Source organism: Cynara cardunculus (genome assembly GCF_001531365.2).
Source record: "Cynara cardunculus var. scolymus isolate 2C chromosome LG 10, CcrdV1, whole genome shotgun sequence".
In the NCBI taxonomy this organism is placed as follows: Eukaryota; Viridiplantae; Streptophyta; class Magnoliopsida; order Asterales; family Asteraceae; genus Cynara; species Cynara cardunculus.
The window spans coordinates 15,766,982-15,778,772 of NC_037537.1; the positions used below are offsets into that span (position 1 = coordinate 15,766,982).

Consider the following 11,791-nt stretch of genomic DNA (forward strand, 5'->3'; position numbering starts at 1 on the left):
AGATCTGTTTTGATTGATTAGTACAAGAAATGTATTTTGAATTTTTGGATCTTGTATTTGGTCATGTTAGATTCTTGTACTAAGGGACCTGAATGAAATGATATCATGTATTTCTTTTGTATGAAATATGTGTTACATGCAATATGTGGGTTGGGGCGTTACAAATAGGATGTCTCATGAAACCAAAAATCACAACTTCATACCGACCATATTAAATCCTATACATTTACTTGTCCACTTCTTACAAGAAATGACTGAAAATCCATCATCATCAAACCCTCCGTCTTCTCAAATTATGCATACCAGGATGAAGAAATCTATAGAAAAAAACTAAAGCGGAGATCAAGGAGACCAGTGATGATTGGTGGAGAAACAGGGAGAGGCAGAGTAAAATGGAGGAAGCGATCGAAGAGAAGAAGAAGACTATAATGCAATTGCAGAAAGAGATTCGAGCTGAGGAAAAACTTGTGAACAACATAGCGAAAGAGTACCCCATGATGCAGAAAATGATCAATGAAAAGCAGTACTGGATTGAATGTTGCAAACAACTTTATTCAGAAGGGAATTAGCAAACATATTTATGTATTAATGTTGTTGTCTTCATTGATGTTTTCAGGGTAATGTTATGTATGAATGTTTTCATGGTAATGTTATGTATTAATGGTTAATGTTCATGTATTTCTACTCTCATCTATTTAAAAGATTTTTAATCCATTATATTACAATCTACTCTCTTCTATTTAAAATATTTAACAGAAGCCCCTCATTTAATTTGTCATTTTACAGTCCACATCATATTTTTCGAAAACAAAAAATACTTTACATTAAAATTCAAATATTTAAAAACATTATAATAATAGGTTAGTGTAGAATAAACCTTCTGAAAACCTTTGGCTCCATATTTACTTACTTAAATAGAAAGTATCAAATACATACATTGTGTAGTATCAGATTGAGATGGACCACAATCAGTTGTTCGACTAACTGATCTTCGACAACTACTTGAACTTCCGTGCATCGGCCTAGGAGCTGGCATCATACTTGGAAAAGTGTAACAAAAATGTCCATTATGGTGGCATTGACTACAAGTTTTCACTATCAGTTTCTTTTTCGTGATGAGATACGGTCTCGGTTGCGTGGTCTGTCAAAGTTATGTATGTCCATGGGAGACGGTAGGACAGTCATACGTTCATTGGGCAACACATATTCAGCTTCTGGTGGAAGGAGATTTACTTCCTCCTTGTATGTTGTCCGATAAGAATCGGAGTTGAACAAAACTAAACAAAATTGACTGCAGTCTTGAATATCTAAACTTCGAGCAACATATATTACATAACTGCAAGGTATACAAGAAAGTTGTCATTGGATGCATGTAGAAGTCTTAGCATGAAAACTGCATTTTCCGTTCTTATACCTGTCATCAACTTCAAACAACAACTCGCTAATGGGATATATCCTCCAATTTTCACTCCTATGGATTCTCTTTTCTATTTTTGCCTTAGCCCAAGGTGTTGTTGTATTTATCATTTGAACTGCAAATAAATGATAATATTAGCCAATGTTACATAATCATATATATAGTTTTGGACGGTTTCATTTATCTATGTTATGTCGACGTATAAAATACCATTGTTGCAATGTTACTCGATAAAATTCAACTAATATTGTTATCGGAAGGTAACGTGCAAACCAGGTTACTGAGTTGACGGACTCGACACTATTGTAAGTCATTGCACTATAAGACAATCCAGGGAAGTGCGATCTTGCCCATCTAGCGTAACCAACTTCCTCAAGATATTGAGCGGCGTTAGGTAGACTGTGCCACATCAAATACATTGTAGTTTCAAAGTCAGACACCCTATAAGCTTTGCATGTCTCCCAGAACATCCACCTTTTTCTTTTGTCTCTACTCGAGGTTAGGCATAAGTTCTGGCTCAAATGCCGACAACAAAGTCTGTGGTGCGCGTTGGGGAATATAGTTCTTATGGCCAACTCGATAGAGGCAGCTCTATCAGTTACGAAGGTTAAATTAGGAAGTTCACCGATACATTGCCTCAGCTTATGTAAAAACCATATCCATGACGGACCACTTTTTGTCTTCCCCACTTCCATTGCAATGAGTATGATCTGGTTGTTTCCATTCATGCTGACCGCTAAGAACATGGTGCCCACGTATGGCCCCTTCAGATGGGCACCATCCATTATAAGGAGCGGTCGCAGGTGTCCTAAAAACGAGCGAATCTGCAGATGAACGAGGTTACAAATATAAACTTTAAAACATAAAATTATAACATGAATTCAAGAATATAACAAAAATTATTACGGAACAACCGAGTGCGACAATCAACATGTTGAATCATCCTCGTCCATAAAGAGCGATCTCTGTCACAGTCCTCGGGTTTGCTATTTTCAGATTGTGACGATAAACTGGGAGTTGGTTAAACAACGATTCAGGGTCCCCCTCAACAGTTGCATGACATACATCTTTGTTCGCCATGTTTGGCTGTAGAAGATACTAATATTGAACCGTTGGTTCACATCTTCTATGATTTCCTTTTTTCTTCGAGTCAAAGGTTTGGAGAACATTTACATGGGATGTAGGCTGGTAAAAAATGTTTCCCCGTCTAAGTTTGATAACAGGGGCTGGGCAAGGTGTTGGGTCGGGCATACCCCAAAAAATATTCCTTACCGGATGGATTTCTTCAGCAGCTGAGTAATCGTCTTCGGGTATATTCATAATTTCTGCTGCAACATAAACATCTTCATCCATATCTACCTCCCACAAAGTGTTTGACTATTTCGGAGACTGGATCAGGTACTGGTTCGGAGACTGATCCAAATCTTGAACCAAATAACTGTCATGATCAATATGATTTTTTGGATCAAAATATGAATTTCCACCAACACCACCAAGGAAGAAAGTGTTTGGATGTCCACCACTACCACCGGGGTAAAAAGTGTTTGGGCCGTATGGCTTTGCACCTTACCGCGGAGTAAACTTTGATGGATTATGACACTTGATGGATTTCCACCATAACCACCATCGTCGACAACAAAGAGTATCAATTTTCGGTAAACTTTGATGAACAACGTTTTTGGAACATCATCACATCATTGTCATCGCCTAACTCATACTATTTTTTGTAAGGAATTATTTTTATAAAATAACTTGAAAGGACCACGTAAACTTAACTTTTTTACAACACGTTTAAACAAACCAAAATGTGTTATTAGCGAAGGCAAAGGTAATACACGTATGGAGGATCCTAATGACATATACTCTAAGGCACCATTTATCGTCTTGAATGAACCGTCACTTTTAAAATATATGGAAAAATTATCACTTTGACGTGATTTCATATTTGTGTTTAGGGTGAAGGATTGTGATGGTAGATTGTTTTTAATGGGTTAAGGGTTAAGGTTTGTGATGGTAAATGGTTTTTAATGGGTTAAGGGTTAAGGTTTGTGATGGTAGATTGTGTTTAAGGGTTAAGGGTTGTGATGATAGATTGTATTTAATGGGTTAAGGGTTAAGGATTGTGATGATAGATTGTGTTTAAAAGTGAAGGGCTGTGAGAGTAGAAGTGAGGAAAACCTTCCTTTTTTTTTGTCAATTTAGAAGATATGAGAGTAGAAGTGAGGAGTGAGATGTGAAAGAAAATGAATAAGAGGTCACAAGCTATATATAGTTATATTTTATACACTAGAAGACGAAATAGGGGTCGGATCGCCCTCGGGGGGAAATCCTGGGGTAGGTGGGGGCGATCCCCCTATTTAAGAAAAATCAGATGTTTGGTCCCCCAAATCAGATACATATGAGCCCCCAAATCAATTTAAAAGATTTTTTATGTACTTTTTTGGGTCAAAGAAGCTTAGATTGCCCCCCATGGTCCACATGCCTCTCGGGAGCGATCCATGTTGTTATTTTGTGAAAAAACTTGAAAAATAACTATTTTATTAATACATTAAGTATATTTTGGTTATTATGTTGAAAACCCCTATAAAACGCAATACAATTTCTAGCACAATTTTCTAAGTGTTATGCCAGTTTTACAAATTATCTAGAAATTACCCTCCACTATAATGATTTCTTACCAATTTCTTAAGTGACACATCATCATAAAAAACTAAATTTTAAATTTTTAATCAAATAACAACAAAACTACAATTAAACATTATTTACTATAACTTAATATTAAATAATTTACTAACTAAATAATTATAATAAATAAAATATTTAATTTAATTTATAAAACGTTTTTTATTCAATAAGTAAATGCTTATAATTACGCATTAAAAATAACTTTTTGTACCTAATCCAACCTCACAACCCTTCGCAGGTTGGTAAGAAACGTAAATTGTAACTCAAAAGAGTTTATCTCCCCACTGCACTGCACTCCTCTCATACAATGCAACATGAAGTCGTCGATGCTGAGTCGGCTCCTATGTTGCTAGCTATGCTAACAACAACAGTCTAATGGGGGCATGAATGCAGGATGCTAACGAAAAAGAAAATTTTAAATGCTTTATATAATTTTAATCTATTTACATATATTTAACTTATTAATAAAAACAAAAAATTATATCAAACACACAACATTTAAATGCTAAAACATTAATTTAAACACATAACGTTTATTAATGCTAAAACATTAAATTGAAATACAAAGTAAAAACATTACTTTAAACGTCATTTTCTTCTTTTCCGAATCTTTGCAAAAGAAAAAAAAATACATGTGATGAGAGAATTCTATGCAACATTTGTGGAAATAGAAAAACAAAAGAACAGACACAAAAATCGAAAAATGATCATGAAGTTGATGGAAATGAATCACACAAATGCACTAACCACAAAGAAGATTGTATAAACATGAACTTCAAGAATCTTAAACCAACAATAATATAATTTTATATGTGTTAAGTTTGTAATTTTATAAGGAAAAAGTCTAAAAAGACCCAACAAATTTTCCATTTTAAACGATTTAGTTCTTAAACTTTTTTTGAATGAAAAAATCATTAAACTTTCTTATTTTGAATGGTTTAGTCCTTATAACTTTTTTTGAATCAAAAACCATTAAACTTTCTCATTTTGAATAAATAAACAATCAAACTTTTAGAAATTGGTTATCTAGATTCTTTAACCCAAAAAGCTACCTGAAATCGGCTGAGCATATTTAAAGTAAAAAACTTTATCGGTTTTACCGTTCCCGATCCTACATCATTCAAACCCCTCGTTGCCTCATTGTCATTTGCTCTTTATAATCACCCATCATCGTTGTTGGCCTCTGCCAATCAATCTCATTCTTTTGATTTTTGTTTTTTTGTTTTTTTGATTCTTCATCTCTTTTTATATATCTATATGTGTTCCATTAAATTGTTGTAAAAGAGTGAAAATTGAACGAGAAAAACGAATCAAAAAGATGGAGAGATCAATAGCAGCGGCAAACAGCGGGAATGGATGCTATAGAGAACAGACAATGATGGGATGACGAGGAGTGATGAGGGGAAGTAATGTCGTTCTGTGCGAAAGAAAAAAAGTTGATTTATGTGTTTTTTTTTTCTTTAAAACTTTTGGTGTTGGTTGCATGTAACTTTCTTTTTTGTGTTAAAAAGATGCATGTGACCAATTTTTAAAAGTTCGATGGTTTATTTATTCAAAAATATGTCCAAAAACTTGATCATTCAAAAGAAGAAGTTTAATAGTTTTTTCATTCAAAAAAGAGTTAATTACACTTTTGGTCCTTGTGGTTGTCAATCGTTATGAAGTCTAGTCCTTTTTTTTAACTAATTACATTTTTGGTCACTGTGGTTGCCACTTTGTTTTAGGTTTGGTCCTTGTCACTAACTCAGTTAAAAAAAACCAGTTAACTTCAAGGGGATTTTGGTTTTTTTATTATTCTTTTAATTTCCAATAAAAATTAAACAAATAAATCATTATAAATACATACCCTGACATAACAGATACCCAAACCCTTCACGACGACTCTTCCCGACCACCCTTATCTGACATAACTCCAACGGTACCACCCTTATTAGAAGATTCAATTCACCTTCAATGGCCATATGGGATCGATGGTTTATTGGCCCATGGCCTTCTTCATGGCAAGTACCCCAACCCCCTTTCGTGACTGTTCATATACCTTACCAGCAGATTCCTCTTCTCCAAGGCGATTACGATCAAAACCCATGCCACATCAATGCTATAGAACGCCAACAATATCATTCTTCACTTTCCTTTTCGAACCCAAATTTGAAGCTTTTTGATATTTTTATATGGGGTTGTCAAATATGAAGCTTTTCAATTTCTTTATTTATGTTTTTTCAGATTTGAAGCTTTTCGATTTCCAAATTTAGGTTTGTTAGATATGAGTTTAGATTTTCCAGTACGAAGCTTTTCGATTTATATATGTTGGTTTATTAGATTTGTTTGGTTTTATTTTTGTGATATTTGATTCAAGAATCCAGTTAGCATTAAAGGGTTAAGAGGATCATTTGGTTGCATCACACAATTCAACTTCAAGAACTCAAGAAATCGAAATATATATATATGTAACACCTTTTGTTTTTTATTTTGGTTATGGATGAAGTTTGATCTGTTTCAGATGGATTTGTTTTTTATTTGTTGATATTGGATCTTGAAGCTTGTATAATAGACGTTGTTAGTGTGCATGGAAGGGGAGTTATATTGGTGTTGATAATGTTGGACATGGGTTGTTGCACGTGTTGGTTTATTTCTAGCTTTTCATTGGTATTTATGTCCCTGAGCTACCCAAATACTCAATCTTAGTTTAGAACATCCAACAACTTTGCTTGGATCTGGTGGATCTCATGATGTCTCAAGCTTTGTAGCCTTCCATTTTGATGATGTTGGACAATCTGACATGGATTTTTAAAAAGTCTCATATATAAAATACATCCGTTGTACTGAATATATTTGTTATATTCACAGGTCAATATTTTATAAGATTGAAAACAAATTCATAAGTTGAATTTGGTTATTTTCCCATCTTCATAATCTGAAAAGATTATAAAAGCGAATTTGAAATGATTTGCTTACGTTTTTATGAATTGATGGCATACTGTCGAAGATTCATTCATGTGCAAATGTTTCTCATTTCATAATAAGGGAGAATATTATATAATGAATGAAAATTTATATGTCAATTATGAAGATCGGGAACTTGCAAAAGATTCAAGGTATAAAAGGAGTGTGAATGTGACGACTATTGCTTATTGCTGAAGATTATTCTGTGCTACAATATTGAGTGGAAGTTAAATGTGAAGATCTCATCTTAACAAGAAGTTTATTGGAAGAGTTTTTTCAATGGAAAATGTTATATCTTTTGTTGAAATTTTGTTTTTGGGGAGAATGTTTCATCTTCATAAAGGAAGAATGTTAAGAATGTTATCTGAATAAGTTCTTTAAAGATCACATCTTGAAGACTATTTCTGAAGATTGTTGTTGTTTCATTTCTTCATTGTGAAAAGAGAAGATTGTTTTATTCTACATTCAAGGGGGAGAATGTTTGGAAGATTTTCTCAAGAGAAGAATATTTGAAGAATATCAGAGGAGAATGTGATTGTCTTAAAGTTTTTAAAGAAGACTAAAAGGTGCTTAAAGCTTCAAAGATTCAAAAGGGATTCAAAATGTACAAATTCTTTCAAGCCTGAATCCAAAGGGGGGAGAATGTTATGATTGAATTTTAGATTGACTTTGTTTTTCTTGAATATTTGACTTTGTCTTTTATAATTTGTATTGACCTATAAATAGTTCTTGTTTAGAGAGTTTTAGTGTTAAGCGAGCTTAATTGTATCATTACTTGTAATTGAGAGCTTTAGAGAAATGAACACATATTGACTTGTTAACTTTTTCTCTCAAAGTTTATACATTGAAGAATGCCATTTATGAGTTCTTGAATGAAGAATTGAAGATTGATTGAAGAAATGGGACAAACAATTTTTGTGTTTGATTTATCGGAGAAGATAAGTGAAGGGTGAGGGGTAATCGGAGAGGGTGAACTTTGATAATGTTGTACAATCTAACACGGGTTTTATGTTAGGGTTTTAGCAGAGAAGATGATCAGAGGGTAAAGGGTAGCCGCAGAGTGTGAGGTGGGATGAGATTCATCAATCGGTGGTCGGTTGTTGATAGTCTGTGGTGACTTAAAAATATTTAAAACATCAAAAAATCTAATAAAAAAATGATACAAAAAGTAAAAATACCAAATGCCCTTTAACTTAATTGTGTTTTTTAAAAGAGTTTTTTAACATAGTTAACAAGATGAACAAAATCTGAAACAAAATGACAACCACAATGACCAAAACTGTAATTAGTTTAAAAGAGAAACTAAACTTGATAGTGAGTGGCAACTACAGGGACCAAAATTGTAATTTACTTTTCAAAAAAAATAGTTTAGTTTAGAAACTAAATCATTCAAAATTAGGGGTGAGCATAGGCGGGTACCCGCCCTTTTTGACAGGAACCGGAACCGGCGGTTCTTGAGATATTGGAACCGGAATCGGAACCGGTTAGAGCGGTTCTTAAATTTTTGGAACCGGAACCGCCGGGAACCGGTTCCGGTTCTGGGTACCCGCTTCCTAAAATATTAAAATTTTATTGTTTAGAAATAAAAAATAAAACATTGCCAAAACACTAAATAAATAAGCAAGAATACAAATTATACAACATAATTGTTACAAATATTGTTTAACAATTACAAACTATAATAGACTAATATAAAATATTCAAAGTTTAACAATTACATATTATAATGGTAAATGTTCAAAGTTTAACGATTACATAGTATGAATCCAAGTGAATACACAATTTGAAAAAACACGAATCATTTTATATGGAGAATTTAGATGAAGAATGAAAATGACGACGTGCTTTCAAGATGTAAACCTAATATAAATTTGGTATTAAAAAAAATAATTATTTTTTTACTTGAAAAATACCGGGTACCCGGCGGGTAACGGTTCCGAAAAATTGAGAACCGGAACCGGAACCATTCTCAATCGGTTCCGTATTTTAGGAACCGGAACCACTCATATCGGTTCCGGTTCCGGTTCCGAAACCGGCAGTTCCAAGGCAGTTCCGGTTCCATAGCCGGGTACCCGGTTCCGCTGCTCACCCCTATTCAAAATGAAAATTTTCCCATTTTATTATGTAATACTTTGTTGTATTGTAATATAAATTATAATTGCATTTTTTTAATATTCATTAATATTTTCAAATTATAAGAAAGTCGAATATAATGTATTGTAATATAAATTATATTTTGCATTTTTTATAACCAAAATCTCATTTAGTAGATTATTCATACAATTTTATAAGTATACTTCATAAAACATCAGAAGCATGACGTAACATAAAACAATTTCATATATTATTTACAGCCACATCAGTAAAAAGTATTAATATGACATTAACAGTTATAAAAAATCAATGTCCTTTTAAAATTTCATGCTCACAATGACCAGATTTCTTAAAAAGAAATCCTATCTGACTAGGGCTGTAACGAACTGAACGAACACGAACAGAGACTTGTTCATGTCTGTTCGTGTAACTTAACCGAACAAACGAATGAACCTGAATGGTAAACGAACAAATATCTTCGTATTCGTGTTCGTTCATTTAGAAATCAGGTGTGTTGGTGTTCGTTTATGTTCATTCGTTAACATGCTAAATGAACATAAGCGAACGAGCTAAACGAACGTAAACGAACATGTCTAAATGAAGATAAACGGACAAGTCTAAACAAACATAAACAATGATAAACGAACATAAACAATGAAAATGTAAAATTTTCAAATAAGACATAATAATGATAAAATTTAAATCTAAATAAATTCTAAAAGGTTAAAACTTAAATAAACATTATTTGAATTCAAACTAAATATATATAAGATCATATATTAAATTTAATATATAAACAAACATGAACGAATATAAATGAACGTAAACGAACAAACATAAATGAATATAAACGAATGAACATTCACGAATATAAATGAACGAACGAGACTCTTGTTCATGTTCGTTCGTTTAACTAAATGAACAAAAAAAATTGTTCATGTCCGTTCATTTCTTAAATAAACGAACTTCCCCCAAACGCTTAACAAACGATTTGCTGAACGTTTGGTTCATTTACAGCCCCATATGTGACGATAAAAAATTCCTTAACAAATTCATAAAAAATCATTTCACGCAAAATTTATTTACTTAAACTTTCTATTTCAAAATAGGTTTTTTCAGTGTACATTCGTCCGTGAATGTTTCATCTAGTTTTGACAAGATTAAAGTAAGATTTACAATCATATTAATTACTATTTATTTATTTATTTATTAATACTCGATCATTTTTTAATTCGTCGAAAGGAAAGGTCGACTTGGTATGAGATCAAGTTTTTTTTTAATACCTTGTACCAACCAACTATTATTGGTACATAAAATCTTATATCGTGTATCAACCAACTGTATTTGATATTGACTTAATTCGTACCAACTGCTGGTTTTATACCAACTTCACGTGATATATGAAAACTTGCTCTTTTATTCAAACTTCAAGTAAAAATTTGAGTTTCAAGGTAACACATGTGATGTTTAACGGGTTTAATTGCAAGGAATAAACTTGCAAACATAATAAAGTAATTAAAATTACAAGGATTAATATCTAATACATAAAGATTAAAAAACTAATAAAAAATTATATAAATCGGTATCATCATACTATACACGACTTCCAATACTATATACGAACCAAGTTTACATATTTGATACAATACTACGAACCGACAATAATCGGCACCAGTTTAATTATTACGATTGATACACATATTGTTTGATTCTATTTGATATAAAATTGCCACGTTAAAAGTGTCTTTGTGTGTGTGGGGGTTTTTCTAGATCAAGCATGGAGATCCAATTGGGCTTCACTTGTTGGGTTGGGCTAAGGCCATTTTGAGCCTAGTAGTATGTTTACGGTGTCAGTTGTTGGGTTAGGCCGAGTCGGGTCGGGTAGGACCACTTGACCGCCTGTTTTGTCCCTGCTCTCATTTTATTGTTTTATTATATTATTTAACAATAATAATAATTTTATACTTATACTATGATATAAACCCTTTTGGTTTTTAATCTTTAATAACACATAACACGTTTAATTTGATGGAATGATATAGTTTGATGGAATGGTTTTAAATTGATAAACTAGTTATTGAACAAATCACGTTTGAGAAAAAATATCTGATAAACTAGATTAAAATGTAAAAAGATAAAAATGACATCTTCAAAAATTAGTTAATTACAAAACTTCATAATTTAATTAAAACAGATTTCCTAATAATATAATATGTAAATTTATACAAACAAGATACTAAAGAAAAAGTAAATATTATAATATACTAATTAAAAGAATTTTAAATTGTTAATCGTATATATATATAGATATATATAGATATATATATATATATATATGTATGTATGTATATATTAAAAAGCTTATCTCTCCTGTCTCATCTTTCATCTATCCGGCGAACTTCTTGAGATGCAAACCTTTCTTTGCATGTTTTAAACAAAACATCCAATCTTTTCTCAACCTCTTGTACCGTAGCCGCCACCTTCATCTCAAGCAATTGTTTTGACATGGGATTTTCCTTTGTTATGTTATATATAATCATCTTCCTAAACGCATGTCCAATAAAAGATTATTTCACTGTAGAATCCAATATAACGGCAAAATGCATAAAGTCATTCAATTCGTCAAACTTCCCCTAATACTTATTGTATTTT

At 32.3% G+C, this 11,791-nt stretch overlaps 1 protein-coding gene across 1 annotated transcript; it reads right to left on the reverse strand.

Moving 5' to 3' along the window:
• Positions 1–1,098: 1,098 nt before the first annotated feature.
• On the reverse strand, positions 1,099–2,770 carry LOC112520027. The gene is made up of 4 exons (XM_025128332.1): positions 2,690–2,770; positions 1,683–2,241; positions 1,415–1,532; positions 1,099–1,336 (listed from the first exon to the last, which is right to left on the reverse strand). Exons 1-4 carry the CDS (start codon positions 2,768–2,770, stop codon positions 1,099–1,101), a joined length of 996 nt encoding a protein of 331 aa, XP_024984100.1.
• Between the last annotated feature and the right edge of the window lie 9,021 nt (positions 2,771–11,791).